Source organism: Elephantulus edwardii, unplaced genomic scaffold (genome assembly GCF_000299155.1).
Source record: "Elephantulus edwardii isolate Elephantulus edwardi_28Jun2011 unplaced genomic scaffold, EleEdw1.0 scaffold00263, whole genome shotgun sequence".
NCBI lineage: Eukaryota > Metazoa > Chordata > Mammalia > Macroscelidea > Macroscelididae > Elephantulus > Elephantulus edwardii.
Genome location: NW_006400013.1, coordinates 1,636,838 through 1,658,950, shown reverse-complemented (window position 1 = coordinate 1,658,950; position 22,113 = coordinate 1,636,838). Strand labels below are relative to the sequence as shown.

Below are 22,113 nucleotides of genomic sequence, written 5' to 3'. Positions count from 1 at the left end.
GAAAAGGTTACCACTAGGTATTGACACAAGCAGAGTGGTCAAATCACTAGAGTAGGCAGGTGCAGGCAGATGCAGGCAGACTGTGTTACTTGCTAAAAGATTTCAAGTCTATCATGTTTAGAGACATACATCTAGCAAATGGGAAGACAATATGAAGGGTGAGATTCATTTCAGTGACTCAGGGAGCTTTTCATTATGTAGTCTTTATTTTAGATGAAAAGTACTGTTAAAAAAAAAAAAAGGGATTCGCCTGGAATAAAATCCATTAAAAAAAACCAAACAATAACAAAGAAAACCCCACAGCATCACTATCAATACACAGTTAATGAACTGGCTTAAACAAGTTTAACCACATAAGATAGGTCCACTTTATCTGCAGGAGCTTTCCACATTAATTAAGCCTCTAGAGCAAAAAAGAAAATGTGCCTAACCACACATAATAGGATAATTTCATGGGAAAACTAGATCTTTTCCTTTAGGGGTATGATTTTAGTCAGTTTATGGTATTTTTGCATTAAAATACTTGCTCTGTCAGCTGCAAACAAAATAAAGCCTGGCAGGCCATAGGAATGAACAACAATAACTGAATTCACTTTTAAAAAAAAAAAGTCCAATTAGTTCTTGGCAACAAAAATGCAACTGAATGTGGCACAAGGATTTAAAAAAACAAAGTAAAATCTGAAAATTGCTCTGAAATAACTGTGTGTAAACTTTGTGTCTATTTCAGCTGTTTAAAGTTTTTCGTAGTGAATATGACAGCCATTCATTTTTATTAGCATTAAAAAAAAACCTTGAACCTGATTCTAGTGCCAAATTACATTATTCTAGAATTTGGAAATTTTTATTAGACTATTCTCCAGGTCAAGGGATCTCAATTTTAGAACCCCTTTTGTTTTGTTTTGTTTTTCTTTTTTTGGATATAACAAGAAGGAAAAAGGAATATCTTTTCTGTTAATATTTTTTCTAAAGAAATCTTGGTTACATAAGTAAGCGCTTAAAAGTCAAAGCTAAGTAAGCCAACATAATGAAACACAGTTTTAAAAATTTAATCTTAAGACGTTCACTTGTAAATATCAAAAACAAAATTTATTAAGGAGTCCAAGTCATAAACTAGAAAAAAATAAAATTGCGTATATGTATCACTTACTGATCACAGGATGAACTTTATAAGCCTTAAGACAAATTTTCAACATTCAGAACCTGTAAAATGGAATTATAATCTCTGACATAGAAACTTCGGCAAAAGTTTATATATTGCACAGCTAAATCCATTAATGAAGACAGGGAAAGAATACATGTTTTTGCACTATTGTTAAGTCATGTATACTCTATTCTAAACTAAAATACCTCCTACCTTTCCCAATAATGCCTTTAGTTGGAAACAAAACATATATGTAGATTTTGTAGACTGCTTCTTGGCTGGCTCACTGTTTTCCTACCAGATATTAGAACACTAGTTAGTTAAATGAGGTATAATTAAAAAATAGTCCTTCAAAGTAAGAGTATATAGTCTTCTGAAAATTTACAACAAAGACCACACAAAATGTTCCTGTAAATAGTAAGAAACCCTCCAGCACCTAGTAACTGATGCACAGGTGGGTTATTCTTCATAGTCTGTTTGACTTAAAATACAGCTAAAATAAGTTCCCAGTGAAACATTTTACAAGCAACTGATGTATATTGTTACTCAGTTACAGCACATTTCCATTGTTTGCTACTCTCAGACTCTATCTGAAAAGGTCTACAGTCCAATCATTGTCAAAAGTTAGCACACTGATTATAAAGTGCAGCCACTGAACCACTAATACTGCTGCAAAACTCTTGATGTACCTTATCCATAAGACCACAAAAATGTTCACACAAAACTAGAATTCTTCTGTTTCAGCAGGGAACAGACAATTATCTGCCACTAAATTAATCTACAAATAGAAAAAATAATGCAGTATATGTACATTATTAAGCAAAGTGGAATATTTATTGGGTTGTTTTACCATGCAGAAGGTGAATTTCCTATGGTCTTAGCTCAAATTATATACAATTTAGCATAGCTAAATGTAAGAAAATAGCAAGGACATTTTTTTTATATATAACAGAACATATACCCCCAATTTGCTGCTACTTCAAAGAACACGTTTAGACTCATCTGACTTTTTACAGGCTCTTTCAAAGGGAAGTTCATGGAGACTAGTTATTAACCCATTTAAGACAAAAGAATAGAGAAGAAATATAACAAAAGCAAAGCATTCTGTTAACAACAACAAAAAGAAGTTAACCACAGAATATGTCAGTTTTGGTTTGCAGACAAGCCCTGAGATATAAACCAAAGTGTTAAGACACCAAATAGTCAGAGGTAAATTACTAAGAGAAGTACATTCATATGTGGTGTCATGACACTTGCCTCTTAGAAAGTATTTTGCTACTGTCCAGAAGGCTTAACTACTTGTATATTTTTCAGAAAATCCGTGAATCCAAGATGTTTCTAAGAAAATCTTTTTCCTTTCCAAAAAATTCATCTGATTTAAAAATGGTAGGCTTAAGGTCAACTTTGAGATTGGACACTATTGCTTCTACTGGAATAGCAAGAGACCAAATGGTCTTTTAATTTCTGTATCTCAACCTCGGCTTTAAATTCTCTACCCTTTTTAAAAAACTGCCTAGCCATGTACTAGAAAAACATAAACAGGGACGTGGAATTGTCAACAGAAAGTTTAGTATGTGGGATCCATCTAAACCAGATCTGATACACTTGTTGCTACTAAACTGTGCATACGTTTTCAAACAAATAGGACAAGCTGATTGGTCTAAGCATTCTAACTGCACATAATAATTGGAAAAATTCTCTGTGGTAACAAGCAATCTATTTCCATCTCCAGTCCCCATTCTTAACTATCCAGCATTATGGTACTCTATGTGAAGCAAAACAGGCATAGTAGCTAAAACACCAAGATTCCTTTCCCTAATCGTCTTTTTATCATCCCCTTCTGCAATATGACACCGAAGGCTGTAATAAAAGCAGTGACATAATGATCTAAATTTTGGCACAAAAATTAATATTAAATACCTGTTTGATAGTTCCATCTACAAAATGTATTACCAGTCCCACTGTTCATTGAGAAAGGCAGCTAAGCTTTTTGTTGGCGTTGGTCTCATTGATGAGACTAAGTTCTACAACAATGAGCCTGAGCAGATAGAACTGGGTTCAATTACTAAACCACAGCTGTTTTAGAACTAAAATCCTGCTAATGCTTTTATCCCAATTCAAAGGCAAAACTTTTCCTAGAGGTTGCCCTAGGTCAATTATTTTTATTTTTAGAAATACCACCCTCCTTCCAAATAAAAAGAAAAATAAAAATTATCATCATCACCATCATCACCAAGAGCTATCTCTATGAAATTTATATCAGCAAGTTAATCTCTTTCTACAGGTAAGCTTTCTGCAAACTAAAATCTAAATCTAACTCTTGTTAACTCTTCAGACAGAGGGTATGGTAGGAAGTGATACAATAAAAACAAGCAAGCTCCAGGATAAACCCAAGAGGGGGAGAATGATATATTATTCTAATGTGTTAGAATAATAAACAGTTGCTGAAAAAAAAACACTCCCTTCACCTTAAAGCAGCTGACAAGAAGAGACAACAATGTTCAAATATGCTATGTTCTGGACAACTTGGTCAAACACGAGAGAGAACAGTCAATACAAATCTTAGAAAAAGTGAGATGAAGATTTCTAAATGCAGTTTCTCTAGGTCAGGCAGAAGGAATAAACTTAAAAAGTGATTCTTTCAGCTACCCAGACAGACCCTCTGTGGCAAATAGGTCAAAAAGGGACAAAGCTCTAAAGAATGTGAAGAAAACTGTGGCCTCTGGCATTTTTATGAATTTTTAAAACCAACATTACCAGAATTGTAATGACTGTTAAGAAAAATCATAAACCACGGCCCTTAAAAGAAATGTTACTAGTGCAGTAACATTTGCCCTAAGAACTGAACCATATGTTCTTTACTTTTAGTCTGTTAGCCTCTGCTTTATATACTCTACTCTTTTTGTTAAATATTCCCCACTGCATGAATCTGTCTAGAATTTCATGAGACAAAACCAAGTGCATACAACCCTAAGACTGCGCCGGATCAGGGAAAAGGCTAACACTGATGTGCAAAGTGAAAAGAAAGATAGCAGCTTCTGCAACAGGCAATAAAACAAAGGAAAAACAGGGTAAGTCCTGCGTGGGTCTCCACTTCATTGCTTCGCGTTTGAAAAAGGAGCCTGTTATTTTGCTAGGCCCTGAGGGCGAGGCCGCTTGGCATTCTGTGTCCAGAGGTCTAGGTTCAGTGGCGCTCTCAGCAGCAGCCGGGTGGTGTGACTCTGAGGCTGGGTGACCTGTGCTTTCAAAGAAGCAGGGAAGGTTCCTCGGGTGTGCTGCAAGTCTCTCAGAACGAGTTCATCAAAGTAGCGAACAACGGAAGAAACTGGCCTTCTTTGATCGGTTTTCTGTTATTTTCACTGGTCCGCCTGCCCCTGATGAATTGCTGTCATTCTAAACAAGAGAGGGAAGATTACCAACAATGGAAGGAGAGTTTCTAGTTTAACCTCAATTACCTAAAATACACCAAATCTACTGTACACCAAGTATTCTCTAGGCCATTGTATTAGACAAGGAGCCAGCTAGCCTCCAATGTTGGGTCTTTTCTCTTTGGAAATTATGGGTTAAAAAGAGAAAAATGTTTTGAGGGCAGCACATTGTATATTAATAATATATTAGATAGGAAGCTCTAGTTTCTAGTCTAATGAAATTATAGCCAGTGAGTGTAGAGTTTCAAGATTAATGATGGAAACAATGTTAAGATACTGGTATAGACAATACTGTTGTTAGAGATACAAAAGCTGGCTAACATAACGTTTACAACTATAGTCAGGAATTAAGTTAAGCAAACCTCCAAGGTTGCCCTATTGGTCTATTACTGAGATATTTGCACATTAAGCAGATGTTAATTTCAAAGTCATAATAATATGTAGATAAAAATGTCTATCACAAAAAAAGTCAAACTAGACCATTTTAGTTCAAAACCTTAATTTGTGCCATGATTAATTTTATAAAAATTCAATGGCAAGCCACATGAAAGAACTGAAAACAGGTGACAAAAATAAGAACCACAGTTTGACTAGGTGAGTAGGTAAGGTGGGCTTGGGAGGGGGCATACAAAACGAGTTTAATGTAACTATAATACTGTAAGTTTATCAAAGGCCAAATAGAATTATCATAATGAAAATAAAATACAAACCATTTTTCTGTTGAGTTTTGTCATTATATCTCGTGCAAGTGTAAAAAATGCCTAAAAAATGTAAAAAAAAAAAAATCACCATTATACAATGAAATCATGGTTTTAAGAGTGGAATACAGAAATTTTTCATCACTTAATTGTAAAACATTTCTTGGAACATTTTAACTGAGAAAAATACCACAGTATATACTACGAATGCTCTATATCCCACTTTTCTAGTGTTATCCAACTGTCATTCATGCATTCATCCCTCAGTAACTTCTCCACGTAGGGCGTGGTACAGGCTTCTAATAGGACACTTGTTGAGATAGGAGTGACTTCTTCAATAGACCAAGAGCCTCTCAAGGGCCGAAGCTCACTGAGCTAACCCCTGAGTTGCTGGAGCACAGGACACCCCATCTAGGCGGTATTAAAGAGTGCTCAGGCCTTTTGTTCATAGGGTCTCTGTGAGTCGTCTATGACTCAACAGCACCGAACAACAACAAGAAGTCACTGACTGAATTACTATGTATGATTTTATATCTGTAAAATGTCTTCATAAAAATATCTATAGTTTATTCTTGACTGTCTCTTTTTCCAAGTGCTCTCATTCTCTCACTGGAGACCCCTTATTATGCTTCAAATTGTCCATGTTTTCCAAACCCACTTCTGACGAGTCCAGTCAATTCTGATTCACAGGGACCCTAGAGGAGGCAGGAAAGTCCACAGGGCTCCAGTGCTATGTCTTCATAGACTCAGACTGTTCTCTCCTTCTCCTCTGGAGCAGGTAGTAGATTCCAACCACTGACCTTCTGGATAGCGGTTGAGCACTTAATCACTGGCCACCATGTTTTAATCCCTTCAAAGCCTAACAGTTGCTGGAACTCCACTAAATTCCCTATCCTCAAAATCAAATCACAGGGAGGGAGAGTGAATCTGATCAATCTCAGTAATAAGTTCCCTGTCATGTGCTCTCACCTGAACCAAGTGTTTCTTAAAATGTATCCTCATTCTACAGAGTCAAGAAATCTTGAAGCTTTTTAGGTTGTGTTCAGACTAAACCCATTTGTTCTAGCAGACACTTTGCTGCCAGTGACACCTGACCATCCAAACACAATGTTCAGGAAAAGGATTCTTTCAAATGGAAACAAACTGCTGACTCCTTTCACTACTTGTTCTCAGCACCTCAGTGTCACACAGGTGACCTGGGAATCGAGGTTTCTAAGTAAGCTGCAAGACAGATTTTGAGGCTAGCTACACTTCGAAACTAAACTACTACCTTTTGTGGAGTATCTGGCTAAAAAAACAGCTTTTACACTTCTATAACTCAGTGCCCCTTGGAGCCACCACTGTGATTAGGGTGCAAGGTGCTGATAGACCTACGGCTGAGTTAAGCCAGGACAAGAGTTCACCTGGGGGACAGAACCTGTGCTGGCCATTCAGTGACAGAGCCCTTTTTGATTAAAATTGATTAAGGAGATTCTCCTCTCTTATGGAGGGGAATTCTTTTGTAGTAAACAGAAACAAATATTCTTTTGTTCATCAGTGAATCTATAAATTAACCAGTAGGGGCTTCCTATTTCCTAACAACCATTAGCTAACCTGGAAAAAAAAAATCAGTTCTTTGAAATAAAGCAAAAACCTTTTTGTTATTGTGGACTGGCCTATAAGGTCAGTTATGTCTCACCATTGATCTTGGAAAGGGTGAAATAAATTTGCTCCTTGGAGGCTAGGATTTTGAAGCTCTGTCTCACATTGGACACATGACCAGGAGGGACCAGTCCTTGGAGAAGGTCATCATGCTTGAAAGGGTGAAGGGACAGTGCAGGAGAGGAAGACCCCAGATGAGATAGATTGATATAGTAACTGGGTTAATGGAGGTAGATGTGTCCAAGTTAGTGAGACTGGCTTAGGACAGAGCAGGCTTCAGAGATATTGTACATAGAGTTACTAAGAGTCTCAGGCAACTTGATGGTACATAAAAGACAACAAATTTAGTCAAAATGTTACACGTTGTGATTGGTCTAAGAAATTAAATGTTAAGATACTATCAATATAGTGTTATATGAGTTATATGTGCTAACACATATTTATACAGAAATACAGTATTGCCCTTATGGCTAGTTTTGCAAAAGAGACATTTCCATGGTCTTTGACCAGATTAGTGAGAATAAATGAAATCCCTATTTCTCTTGTTTCAAAGGAATTAAAACAAGTTATGAAAGCCTTGCCTTCAAGGCTCTTTATGTGGCCAGCATGTGGAAGGAGGGGGTCTTAACACAAATTAAGAAATATTCGTTTCATGAAAGGGATGCAGAAACAAAGTCTCAGGAAAAAGACCTAGGGCACTTGTTCTCAAAACCTCCCCAAGCAGCTAGGAAAGTTTCACTTGAGGGAACAGTTTCTAAGGAAGGTGTTTTGGTGCCAACATTGGTACCAGACATCCTCAAGAAAAGCTTTATGTCAAACTAAATGTTTTTACAATCTGTATTGTAAGCATCTTGAAATGTGAGATGCTCTGTTGTCCAGAGGAGAGGGAGTCTCACTGCTCACCCAAAAGTGGAAGCTCGAATCCACCACCTACTTTGCAGGAGAAAGAAGCACCGTCTTCTGCTGTGTGATTTACCGCCTCCAGAAACCCGCAAGAGAGTCAGTTATGAGTCAGTTCCAAATGCACAACAATGTGTTGAGTCGAATGGGACTATGACTATAAATTTCTGTGCCCAGATGAATTTTTGCAATTAACTCTTATAACTATTATGTATGTATTTCATGGTAGCCAATTTCATGCTTCATTCAACCCTCCCCTTTGTGATTCCAAGGGAGCATAATGTGCTGCACTGCTAACTGGACGATCAGAGGTTCAAATGTACCAGATGCTCTGAGGGAGAAACATGGGTAGTCTCCTTGTTAAAGATTTACAACCTTGGATACCCAATAGAAGGCCTCTATGAGTCCGAATTAGGCAGTGGGTTTGTTTTTTGTTTATGATGCCAGGAGAGGCCCAGCGCTGTGGTGGGCTACACATTGGGCTGATAACTGAAAGCTCCATGGGAGGAGGTGAGACAGGCTTCTCCCTGTAAGATTTCACAGTCATGAAAACTCAGTCACTAGACTGGAGGGTCACCAGAAATAGGGACTGATTCAACAGTAGTGAGGTTTTGGTTTGTGAACCCAAGGAACTCTGGTAGTGCAGTGGGTTCAATTGGTTCAGCTGTTCCTCGGAAGATGAAACAGTCGACTCCCATTAAAGCCTTTGGAAGCCGATGGAGTTATCCTCTGTCCTGTACAGTTACTATGAGTTGGAATCAAGTTAATGACAGTAGGTTTGGGTTTTGGCTGAGGAAGAAAGAGAGGTAATCTCCTCTCATGTGATTTACTGCTACAGGATCAATCAGCTATGAGCTTCAGTTCTGAGGCACCGCAGTGAGTTGTGAGTTGAAGTTCATCTTGAGTGAAGACTAGCCAATTAATGATTTTCTTATAAGTTCCTGAGTTAGTCTTGTTTTGAAAGGCTTTCTCTGAGACTGACTAGTTTACATTTGTATGAGCTGGTGAATTTGACCATTCAAATGGTTTCCTTCTACTAACATCCTCTTAAAAATGTCTCTTTAAAGGTTTGAGTATTTTCTCATCAAAAGTTGTTTGTTTTGTTTTTTTAAAAAATGCTATTAAGCATGTCTGTCCTTGGTGAAGAATATTCTTAGAATACTTTCTGTAATGTTCACTGACTGAAAATTTACAGTAAAATTACTTTCAGATAAACACATTTTCTGATTGCCAGTAAACGCCATTGTGTTTCAATGAGTGTCTCATGCTTTAGATCTACTCTGAATAAGGGAATCTCTTCAATAAAATAACAGTTTAATCATCTCTTGAGAGAGTACAGGGATGAAAATAAGGCTGTTCTACCACAAGCTACTACAGGATAACATGTTGTTGTTAGGTAATTTCAATTTGGTTCCAACTCAAACCAACTCTGTGTACAAGAGAAGCAATTCAATGCTATTCAGTCTGTGCCATTCTCACAATCACTGCTATGTTCAAGCCCTTTATTGTATCCACTAAACCATCTCACTGAGGGTCTTCCTATTTTTCATTGACCCTTTCTACTTTACCAAGCCTGACGTTAATTTTTTATCCAGGGATCTATTTTTCCTGAATGACAATAAATGAGCACAGGACATTATTTGGTCTTTTAGTTCAGCAATTCCTACTTCCCAAAGGGCAAAACAGAACTTAAGCAGCACTTAAAACTCATCTTCTGTTCAGTCAATCTTAAATGAGCAATGTAATAAACCCTATGTGGGAGATGGATGTTAGAAATTAAATAACCAGGGTTCATGTAAAAGTCAAAAGCATAAAAAGTTCGCAAAATGGAGATGTGTCAACTCAAGGCTCTGTGTGGTGCTGGAACACAGGCATCCAAACATTGGTGTCAGTGTCTAAAAAGTCATTCTCAAAAGTTGCAAATAGAGATACCATTTGACCCAGCAATTCCACTACTGGGAATATACCCTAAAGAGACCATAAATGACATCCAAGCAGATATATGCATACCCATGTTTATTGCGGCTTTGTTTACAATAGCAAGGAGTTGGAAACAACCTAAGTGTCCATCAACAAACGAATGGATAGAGAAGCTGTGGTATATTCACACAATGGAATACTATGCTGCTTTGAAAAACAAGGAACTCATGCAATATTATTCAAAATGGGTGACCCTGGAGGACATTATGCCGAGTGAAATCTCTCAGTCACAAAGAGACAAATATTATATGGTGCCACTGTTGTAGAATGAGGCTGACATTGGGGTGGGGGTAAGACTGAGAAAAACTGGATAAATTGTTTACTGCATTGAAGCTGATGAGGGAGAGAATAGTTTAAAATTAATATATTTTAGGGCATTATGATTATCATAAGAGTCTGGAATGAGAGTTGCAGAGTGGAGTATACTTGGGATGGGGGTGGGGATCGTGTACCAATGAAGGAATTTTTCTTTTGCTTTTCAAGAAGAGGAGTGAACTGGGGGTGGGGGTGGGGAGAAAAGTGCAACAATGAATGAATGGAATTCCAAAATCTCTGTAGATGTTCATTGAAATTAATAATAATTAAAAAAAAGAGAAAAAAAACGGAAACGGAAACACCACCACCCCCCCCACACACACACACAAAAAGTCATTCACTTAGTGATTTTCTTTCTTACCTCTTCTACATTTGTACTGGATTTTGCACTTGTCTCCAAGAACTTAATCCCATAGTCAATTGCTAACTAAAAGGCAAAATAGAGGCATAAAAATTAAGTTAAAGTTGCTTATTGATGTGTGTGTGTGTGGGGGGGGAGTGTATAAATTTCTCCTAGACCCATGGATAGGGTGTCTATTTTGGAATTCCCATGCTTTTCAAATAACTTTATCTTCTTCTATTAAGTCTGGAATGAAATTATTTATTTGAAGCACCATAATTGAGAGAAAAACATTTAAAACAGACTAAGTACTTCTTATCTGTTGTACTTTTAGATCTCTTGTAACAAGAAAAAAGATGAGAGTGATGCCCTTTCTACCATTAATTTGCAATTTACTGGCTTCTTTTATCTGTTACCAAATAATAATTCTCTAACAGTTATTACACTGATTGTAATAATTTTTAAATAAGTTAGTATATAATAGAAATAAAATTTTACAAAGTCAAAATAGTAATTGCTCTGATTTCCAGAGTTGAGACAAACTGTGAACTCTTTTATCAGTTCTCAAAAAGAGTCCAGTTCATTCACAACACCGATAGTAAGTGGATATTTTCAGGAGAAATAAGTGCGTCATTCAGAATAGAAAGCAAAATTCATTTTGCATAGATCCATAAAATAAGTCAAAACAAAATTCCAGTAAATGAGCAAAATGAAAATCAATGTACAAAATATCACAGAAGTAAATATATACATAAAACAGACCATTTTCTCATCCTGGGCACAGAATAAAGACATATTCATAAATGGCCTGTAATTGCATACACATCTTAGTTAATTATAAAAAGTTATCTATAGTGGCCTACAACTAATTTACACTAAAATATTCTTTCATAAAATAATGAGCTGGAAAAATTATTGCTGTTTAAACATCCCCTATCCTAATACTTCCCCCCTCCCAAGAGAATGGATTACATTAACTGCAAAACTGGACATTCTAACACAGATTTTAAAAAGAAACAACATGAACTGGAAGCTGAAGCAATCTTGAAAAGGACCAATTTGTATCTCTCAGAAAACATTAGCAAATTCTTTAGGAATGAGTCATGACCACACAGTATACAGAGCTGGACCTGGAATACTAATTCACCCCTCAATTATGGCTTACATCTCTTTTGTTGATGATGTTAAATGATTGAAACGTTTTTAAAACTTAATAAATAAATAAATACGAAAATAAATGCAATGAAAATTAGTGTGGGTTGTGGCCTTTTAAGTATATGATTGAAATTTACCTTCTCGCCTCTTTCTTTTGATACTTGTCTTTTGTCATTCATATCACACTTGTTACCAAGGATCATTCTTTCAACATCTGAAGAGGCATGCTGTAGCGAGAAAAAGAGTATGTTATAAAAAGGGCCTGAGAAAAACCAGTTATTCAATAGGGAAATTCTAACCTGTCAGAAACACATTCATAAATTTAATAAGACAAATCATCTTTCACTCAAAACAAGGCTTGATTCAGAGAAGAGTTTAGAAGATAGGAGGAGGGGAGAGGCTTCCACATAAACTCCTTCACAGCCCTGTGCAAACTGTTTTTCAAAGGCTATGGAAGTTCATTCTAATTTCTCTTTCTGCCCATGAACAGAGAAAAAAGACATGGTCATACAAACATAAAAGATCCAAATATATGTTAAGAGTCAAAGAAGGAAAAATCTCTAAAAACCAGGAAACTTTGGACCTGAGGGCCTGGCAGACATGGGCACAAAATTAATTCAGCATCACGTTTCTTTCTGACAAGGTGAATACGTAGAAAACTCATAATATTATCGATCTGGAATTAAACAAAATTTATAGACCTCGTTTTTAAATGTCTAAAATGGAGAAAAGGTTAAAGGAAGACGTTAAACTGACAGTGCAGCTACTGCTAGTTTTGCTGGTTAAAAAGTCTGACAGGCACACAGCACTGGGCAGTCAGATGTTTTCGTCCACTTCCTGCTAAAGGAAGCTCTGGTGGCTGAGTCCATAGGGAGTTGCACTACTAAACTAAAGACTAAGTCTGTTGTAGATAGTGATTACAGTCCTTTAAATTGTTTCAATGCCAATGTGTATTCTAAAAAAAGAGAATGGTCTCATAAATTAATGGATTTAAAAGTAGTCTGGTGTTACACACTTTTTATAAAAAAATAAACGTTTATGTAGTGAAATCTAAAAAAAAAAAAAAAGACTAAGTCTGATGGTTCAAATCCACCAGTGGCTCTTTGGGAGAAAAATGGGCAATCTCATCCTGTACAATTTACAGTCTCTGAAAACCGTCTGGAGAGCCGGTTACGAGTCGTTTCTGACTTGATAAGCATTGGGAGTGAGCTCTCCTTTTAAAGGGGACTCTTATGGTACAGTGACTAAACTTTGGCTGTTAACCAAGAGATTGCGAGTTCTAATTCATTAGCTGCTCCTTGGGAGAAAGAAGGGCAGTCTCTGTCCCTAAAAATTTAGTCTTGAAAATCAAATCATTGTAAGATCTGGAATGGCCTTGACACAAAGATTTTGTTGGGTTTTCTACTTTTTTAAAATAATGTTTTAGTACAAACAAATCTGTTTTTCTTTCACTTCAGCTGTCTTATGTGTAAAATGAGGATTTGGATTAAATGCTTTCAAGCCCCAGTCCAAGTTTAAACTTCTGTGAGAACTCTCCTCTGTCTGCCCCCACCAGGCAGAAGTCAGGGGTCAGCACAGGACCCAGCCCCCCAGGAGCTCTGGCGCCGCCCATGCTCAGCCTCTCAGCTCTCAGCTATCTCCAGAGGCAGCCAGTCTCACAGAGCACCCACCCAGCAGCCCTCACATCTCCGGAATCATCATCTGGTTTCCGTACGTACCTCTTCAATGTTTCTTATCCAATTCTTAATATTGTCAAAGGATTTTTCGTTTGTGATATCATAGACCAGCATAATTCCCTAGATGAGAGAGGAACACAAAGGGTAGTTAGTATTTTATGTTTTTAAAGCAGCAGAATATTGATGTCTATGTATGTTTTCCCTCTAGAAATCTTTTATCCTTTTGTCCTTTTTTTCCTCTTCATTAAAGGGATTCATAAAACATTTGAAAGCTTCAGAGAATTAAATAAACAAATTCTTCCTCTATCTCTCCACATAAATAAATAACTGTTAACATTTTCACTGTTAAACTTTAATGAATTCCTGATTATCATAAAGGTGATCCGTCTTTTCCACCTGACCTCACATGATAAGAATTGGCATGATTGGTACTGAGTGTTTTAAGTTAAAGCAGGATAATGTGAAGAGTAAGAGGTAATCACCGCTACTTTACATTTTTTAATTCAATAGGAAATTGTCTCCCTTTGTACTCCTTCAGTATGACTGGAAGCATACTGCATTTAGTATGAGTTCTTCTTGTACGGACTGATCAACACACTACTATTTATCTGAGAATAGTGTCTACCAATGAAAACAGACAGTTCCACACCTCACTTAACAGACCCAAGATTGCCAAAAGACTTAGTGGAGCAGAACAATCACTTCTAAGCATGAAATTTCCGCTGACTTCACTAACCTATTGTTCGCTGTTCATTCAAAAAACATTTATTGAGCTATGTGCCAGGCACTACTGTGGGCACTGGCATTCTGCTGTTGTTGCTGTTAGGTGTCATCCAGCCAACTATGACTCACAATGGCCCAATGAACACAGAAATGAACCCTGCCCTATCCTGTACCATCCTCACCATCTCCGATATGCCAGAGTGCACTGCCACAGTCACAGCGTCAATCCATCTTGTGAAAGTCTTCCTCTCTGTCTCTGATCTTCTTCCTTTGCCAGCGCAATGTCCTCTTCCACGGACTGGTTCCTCTTGACAACATGTCACCATCCTAGTCCCTACGGAGCAAGCACCCTCGTAGACAACTTGTTTGTTCTTTTGGCGGTCCAGGAGATCTTCAACACTCTTCTCCAATATCGCAATTCTAAAACTTCAATTCTTCTCTGTCATCCCTAGTCACTGTCCAACTTTCAGATGCAAAGCAAGTAACTGAAAAGACCATGGTTTGGATCAGGTCCACCTTAGTCTTTAAACTGACATTTGTTTTCCTAGCACTTTCAAGAGGCCCTTGCAACAGCAGATTTTCCAATGTAAAACATCTTTTCACTTCCTGACATGAGTGTCGACTGTGGATCTAAGTAAAATGAAATCAATATCAATCACTTCTTCCTCTATGAAGATGTTGCCTACTGATCCAGTGGTGAGCTGTTGGCCCAGCTCTTTTCCTGATTTTGAAATGTAATATATACTGAAGGCTGTTTTTCACGTCCTCTTCACTTTAAGCAAGCTAGGTGTGTTATCTGTATAACACGAGTTGTTGATGAGTCTGATGCCACATTTTTCTTCATATAGTCCAGTTTTATAGGACACAAAGGAGACAAAAATCCCTACTCTGAAATTAGAAAAGATCTTCTGCTAATTATATTTAATTAATTATGGTTAATGTTGTGGAAACTTAGATTTCCAAAACACTTAATTGTCTAATATGTGACATATAATAGAGCTAGAAGCTGTTATTTGAATAGAATAAAAGGATATTGTGTGGTTAAAAAAATAGAAAAGATCATACAATAGATAAGAGCAATAATTTCTAATTCTTTGAAGTGCTGAAGTAATGTGAGGAAAGATTAGGTAGCAGATGTGTGAAAAAAAAAAAACAAACAAAAACAAAACAAAACTGGACAATCTCCAAATCTAAAACAACGGGTCTCCTTCTTCACACTATAAACTAGAACTGGACATTCAAACAGTGCATTTGCTTCCACATTCTCGGTGTACCTCTCTACCACTGGTGAAAACACGAAGTGAAGTGATGTCAGTGCACCACTCCCAGAAGAGGAGACACTGGGCAGCAGGAAGATTTGTGCCACCAAACACCTCTAGTGAGAACTGCCTGTGAATGACTCCAATTCATCCCTGTCAAGAGGCTCTTTCTTTGTGCCAACAGTTTTAATGATACTGATTACATTCTTAATACTGTGCACTGTGACAATGTTTTTATTTACCTCTCTAATCCTTCCTGGAGGAAGTAAACCAACCAACTTCTTCCTAGCATACAAGGGAAGCCCCTCCTTCTTTGATTCCAATCTAAATGAAAACAGAGCAGCTGGCAACTCTCTTTCTTAAAATAACAAACCTGTATAACCTCAAGATGGGGAGTGCTAGTGGCCCTAACGGTAGAGAGCTGTGCTGCCAACTCAAAGGCCCACAATCTGGATCCACCAGCTGCTCCTCAGGAGAAATCTCCTCTCCCGTGTGATTACAGCCTCTGAAAACCCACTGGAGGGTCAGCTATGAGTTGGTTCTAACTCCACTGCACCTAACAACAGCAATATTATTATTATTATGGTGATATACGGAAAAAATATATACAATGCTCAGTGGTGTGTAATATACAAGAAGATAACAATTTAAAAGGGGGTGCCTGTTGCCAGGAGAGATATTCCTTGGAAAGGGACACCATGCTTGGAAAGGAGGGTCAGCAAAAGAGAGGAAGATTCCGAACGAGATGGACTGGCACAGTGACTGCAGCAGTGGGCTCAAGTGTGTCAGAGATGATGAGGATGGCACAGGATAGGACAGGGTTCAGATCTGACATTCATAGGGTCACTATCAGTCATATCGATTTGATGGCACCTAACAACAACAATCTACTAAGGAGCAATGATGCCAATTTAAAGACTAAGGTGCACCTGGTTCAAGCCATAGTCTTTCCAATCACCTTCTATGTATCTCAGTGCTAGACAATGAATAAGGATGACAGAAGAAGAACTGATGACTTTTGAGTCGTGGGGTTGGAAAAGAGGAATGAATATCCTATGGATATAAGAACAAACAGATATGCTTTGGAGAAAAGTACAACCAAAGTCCTCCTTATGGGTAAATATGGCAAAGCTTCATCTCAAATTGTGCATGCTGGTAGGTCGGGTCATTCTTTGGAAATGGTCATCATGCTTAGAAAGATGGAGAGTCAGCAAAAGAGAAGAAGACCCTCAATAGGACGGACTGGTACAGTGACGACAGCAATGGACTCAAGAATATCAAGGATGATAAGGATGGAAAACGACAGAGCACAGTTCAGATCTGTTGTTCACAGGGTTGCTATGAGTCTTACTTGACTCAGTGGCCCCAGACAACAACTATCCTTTTGGTGGCACAGTCCACTGGGAGCTGTGCTTCTAACCCAACGGTGGTTCAGATCTACCAGTGGCTAACTCCTTCTGTGTGGTTTACAGCCATGGACCTAAGGGAAGGTCAGCTATGAGTAGGTTCTAACTTGATAACAATGCGTTTGACACTTTTTCTGGATATTAGTTGTTGCCCCCGTAACTGAGACCGAGTGGCAGCCGAGAAAGAAGGGAGAGCAGCATGATAATGAAGGGATCTATGGATCCCAATGACCCCTTTCTGGAGACAAGAAGATGGCTATCATGCTCTTCTGCTCTGTCTCCCATGCACCACTCTCTCCTGAGCAAGAGACCCTTTCAAGTACTGAGCTGAGTAAGGTGGCAGCTGCTACCCTAAAGGCTGGCCTCATAATCTCAACTACTCAACCTTCAAACTTTCTGAGCAAATTGGGTCTCAAAAATTCAAGACTTCAAGTGGAGCACTCATGGCCTAGTGCCAAGAAGCTGCACTATAATCCCAGAGGTACGCAATTAGAATTCACCAGATGCTCTGCTGAAGGAGGGGCAATCTCCTCTGTACCAGTCAGATCCAATTTGACAGTACACACACAAAAAATAATTAAATTAAATTAAAATAAATAAATAAATGTTGTTGCTGTTGTTGTTAAGTGTCGTCGAGTCTCAGGCGATTCATAGCGACCCTGTGAACAAAAGTCCTCAACACTTGTGAGACTTTCATCCTTTCTCCAGGTTCACAGGGTTTCTGGAGGCAAGCTATTTACGAAAGTGGATGCCACTCCTGCTTCCAAGCTCGTTTTAATCGGGGAGCTCCACCAAACACTGTCCACCATGGGTAACCATTAACACATTTGACACATCAGTGTCACAGTGTTCAGCTTCACAGAAACCACAAAAAATTCAAGACTTCAGCTTAAACTCAGGGCTTAGGCCTAAAACTGGAGATCAAAGTCCTGGATTGGGCCCAAGGTTCAAGGTTGCCTTATCTTATCATTCTACTCCTACTACATAGCACCTGCCCAGAGGTAGCAGCAAAGTAAATGGACTGAACAGATGAAACATTTTGGGATGGTGAATAATCAAGCTATGAAACTATCAAGGGTAATATCTGAATGTAGCACAGGGGGACTGACTGGTTACGATCCATCACACTCTTATGACTCATTGCATAGACAATTCCGTTACTTTTTTGGTTAGCAAAGTACTGACCATGGAGCAGCCACAAATGAATGGTGGATGTTGTGAAGCTGGTGAGAGATAAGAGCAGATAGTTGTAGGGCTGAGTGACAAGAAGGTGCAGGAAATGACTACTTGGTCATTTCACTGGCTTGTGTTTGCCACGATTTGGCATGAGGACTTAATAAATGGAAAAATCAAGAAAATAATCACATCAGAACATGTGAAGAAGTTCCAGAACATCAACAAAATATTATTATGAAGAATAATGACCAAGTATATGATTGTGAAACTTAAAACTTAACAAAACCTCCTCAAATGTCATTGTTTTAATATCAAGAAATCTATTTTCCTCCACTGCATTAGACCCCAGCTTGGTTTCCCTCGTCTCGTCAAATGAATGTTTATACTTCACTTTCACCTGAAGAGTTATCAAAACTCTAAAGCACACTCACCATGGCTCCTCTGTAGTACGCTGTCGTAATTGTTCGGAATCTTTCCTGGCCCGCTGTGTCCCTGTGATGTGAGACAGAGGAGAGAGTGGTTTCAGAAGTCACCATCATCAGCATTACTGAGAGACTCGAAGCTGTGGCAGATAAAATTCTGGTCTGTTCGCTAATGCAATGGTTTAAAGGGGAACAAGGCACAGAGGGGATCTGCTGCGTGTCTGCCATGTGGAGACAGTGGAGGCCCCTAAAGCCTGTCAGGAGCTCACTGTGACGTGGGTGAAAAATATAGACAATAAAAGCAGTAACTAGAAAATATAAGGGTCCTGCTAGAAACTGGCAAGTGATAATAGTTTAGACACATGTGGGAGGGAATCAAGAATAGGTCTGAATTCTCGGGCTTCTAGTGGTAGCTACAATTCTTTTTATAAATGCTTAATGATTGAGACCTTTTTCTCTGTTCATTGAAAAAGTGATTTCCACATGGAGTGAACAACTGAGCTGGACTTTACTCTGCAAATTCTGCTCTCCAGAGCGCACAAAAATGGATCGCCTCAAGACTTTTTCAGCTATGGAGCCCATTAATAAACAGGAGGCTGGCGGTGAACATAGAATCCTTGGAAATGTTTACAAAGACTTTATAACACAAGCAACACCTCAAAACGGTGTCACCCTTGCATACATTCTTCTAAGCTGATAGCATGCCATTAAACCACTTTCAGTACATGCAAAGCTTCCTAATTATGTTTATAAAAGCAAACCAATTAGAAGAAGTTAAATTTCCTTGGCATTCAGGGGTGGGCAGGGAGGTGTGGAAATCAATATTCTCAAATTTGGCACTCACAGCCAGAGCTGGTGCATTAACTGTACTACTAAGACAAATGAAACGCTATAATTTTATTGCAAGGGAAAAAGAGGCATTTGTGAAAATGTACTGGAATTCTAATGGATAACAAACCTAAACAAGAGATTAAATAAAGGACCAAGGGAAATAGAGTAAATTAAAAAACATCAATAAGCATATTAACATTTTACATCTACTTGACAAAACACTTTCACATTGTGCTGACAGGATGTCCCCCTAAGGCCAGTGTACTGCATCAAATGACATCATTCTCCGCCTGCAGACAAGACAGGTTTGGGAGCTTTGGGCTCCGCTCTGCCACTAAACAGCTCATTCCCTTGGATAAAATGCCTCTCATCCTAAGTCTCAGCTATTCAGTGTAGAGCCAGGACTCACATCAAAGCCCTCTTAGCCTGACTTTCATTCACTGATAGGATTATACACATGGGGCACTTTTTTAGTATAGAGGAAAAGCATCATGGGGAGAAAGAAGGCTAGGAACCTCTGGGAAGATGAACTATACTTCTCAGTTCTAATGTACTACTAGCTTGGAACCAGCTATGTCAAGAGGATGGAGGGAGAATGCTCCCATACTAAATGCAGGTTGTGAGGAGGGAATGGACATTATTTTACTTCTGAGGACAATGATAAACAGTGCTATAATGTTTGGGCCACTCCATAAGATTTTCTAGGGGCACTGGTGGCCTAGGGTGTTAAGAGCTGGCCGGCTTGGATTGGATTCAAATCCACCAGCCCCTTGAGAAAGACCAGGCAATCTGTGTACATTAAAATTTACAGTCTTGAAAAATGATGGGGGGTTGCCAAGAGTCAGACTTGCCTTGACGGCAGGGAGTATCCTGACTTCTAATTAGCTGATCATCCTCAGGCTCTCAGTAAAACTCAAGAACTGTGTTCCTTATTGCTGATGATCAGGACTATAGAGGCGGACATCAGAAATTCTCTGCACTTCCCTCTTAAAATAGAAGGGCTGGTGGATTTCAATGTAACGTTCAAACTCTGAGATCCAAGGAAGAAAGAGATCCTAAGGAAAAAGCTGATACATTACTTAACTTTTGGCCTTGCTTCCTTTGTCCATGGGACTCTAAATGTCTAAGCTTTCTCTACTGCTATCTAAATTACATGGACGCTTGGTGGCCCATTAGTTAAACACCTGACTGCCAACTAAAAGGTTAGCAGTTCAAAATCACCAACCACTCCATGGGAGAAAAATGAGGCAGAATGTTCCCATAAAAATGTATACCTGCAGAAATCCCACGGGGCAGGTGTCCTCTGTCCTATGGAGTTGCTGTAAGTTAGACTCATCAACCCAATGGGTTTGGCAGTGGGTTTGATTTTACGCTTATTGTTTTGCAAGCATCACAGAAAACCTCCTTAAGGGCCCAAACTCACATGACACCGGCAGTGCAGCAGGCTGAAGGTAATTAAACCAGTTTTGTGGTGGTGCTTTTCCCATGACGTTAAAAAAAACTACAAGATTCTGAGCTTAAGCAAAAACTGTTCAACTTGGCATTCTAGATATTATAATATCCAAGATGGAAGCAAGGACTTCTGCCCTGACTTATTAATCCAACAGTTTTATTTATTTCTTTACTTAATGAGAATAAACAAATCATCATAAAATATCAGAGCTGGGAAGGAATTTAGCTGTCATCAATGCAACTTATCAGTTTATAAGTAAGGAAGAACAAGGCCAGACAAGAGACCTATGTGGCCAAAAGTCACCTCAACTTAGAGGTAGTCATGGTGAGATCTGCACTTCCTATTCAGGGTTCCTGCCACCTGACCACTCACTCACTATTCCTTGTCTGATTTCACAGAAGCACTGACTATGGAAAAGTGCACTTTTTAGAAGTTAGTTTCTTCTCCTAGATAATTAAAAGCTCTGGATGAATTCCACGTAGGTCTCTTCTGATGTCACTCTTCACTTTCTCCTGTCTTGGTAGAGAAAGATGGTCAACACCTACCATTTCCCCCTTGGCTCAAGTTTCAGAGAAAAGATTCTTAAGCTGCAACAAAATGCATCCAACTCTTCACAGCTTATACTTCAATTTCCATTTTAACTTTTAATTAAAGAAGTTGTGCGTGTGTGTGTGTGTGTTTTCTTTTCTTTTACTTACCATATCTGAAGCTTAATTTTCTTTCCATCCAGTTCTATCGTTCTGATTTTAAAATCAATTCCTGTCAGAAAAAAAAAGAAAGATATGCTACGTTTCTTCAACTATAACCCAAGTCCTCTTAGGAAAAAGACAAAGATTTCTATTGAGAAAAAGCTCTCCAACGCACTGGAAAATGTGAACACAGAGAGGGTGTGAATGGTATGTTTCCTCTGAATGCAGGCTGAAGAAAGGAATGCTAATTACCCTGGAAAGAATTCCCACATATGTTAAATACAACGTATTATATGGCTCATTATTTTGGCACAAACAGATCACATCCCTCAAAGTTACACAATTTGGAGAGATGGAGAACATGCCATATTTTCTACTTCCTGAAAGATATATAAACAATGCTTGCCCCCACTGCCACCTCACCCCTAGCCTTCTCTAAAGAAGGCCGTGGGACCGTTTTCAAAAGTTTCTCTCCATCTCTTCCCACTTGATTCTTCAGAAAGTACAAAAAGCTAATGGAGCCAGCGGAGGTATCTATTAGATAGAGAGGAGGAATATTCTACACATTTCTTTTACATAGTTAACAAATATTATTCCTGTTTTAGCAGATGTTTTCCACAACCATTAACTAGTGCTAACGTAGCTATAGTGTTTTTAGCCCTGGATGTGTATTAGAATTACCTGGCAAACTTTGGAAAAACACTGACAGATTTTTAAGAAGCCTCCTAAAAACTCTAATTTTTATTTTTTTATTCATTGTTGCACCTTTTCTCCCTCCCTCCCAGCCCACCATGCAATATAGCCCTTTTCCAGATTGTTCTCATACATGTAATACATAATTATATATTCCTTTCAGACAGTTCTTCCCTTTACTGTTTTA

The 22,113-nt window shown here is 38.5% G+C and overlaps 1 protein-coding gene across 1 annotated transcript in view; it reads right to left on the bottom strand.

Annotated features, from left to right (window-relative positions):
- Positions 1 to 3,937: 3,937 nt before the first annotated feature.
- RAB8B (RAB8B, member RAS oncogene family) overlaps positions 3,938 to 22,113 on the bottom strand; it is an 87,147-nt gene continuing 68,971 nt past the window's right edge. The window contains exons 2-8 of the mRNA XM_006899610.1: positions 21,243 to 21,303; positions 18,270 to 18,330; positions 13,317 to 13,394; positions 11,736 to 11,825; positions 10,465 to 10,530; positions 5,280 to 5,330; positions 3,938 to 4,534 (exon numbers count right to left, since the gene is read on the bottom strand). Of these exons, the coding sequence (XP_006899672.1) occupies positions 4,442 to 4,534; positions 5,280 to 5,330; positions 10,465 to 10,530; positions 11,736 to 11,825; positions 13,317 to 13,394; positions 18,270 to 18,330; positions 21,243 to 21,303 (500 nt within the window). The 3' untranslated portion in view covers positions 3,938 to 4,441. The remainder of the gene's footprint in view (positions 4,535 to 5,279; positions 5,331 to 10,464; positions 10,531 to 11,735; positions 11,826 to 13,316; positions 13,395 to 18,269; positions 18,331 to 21,242; positions 21,304 to 22,113) is intronic.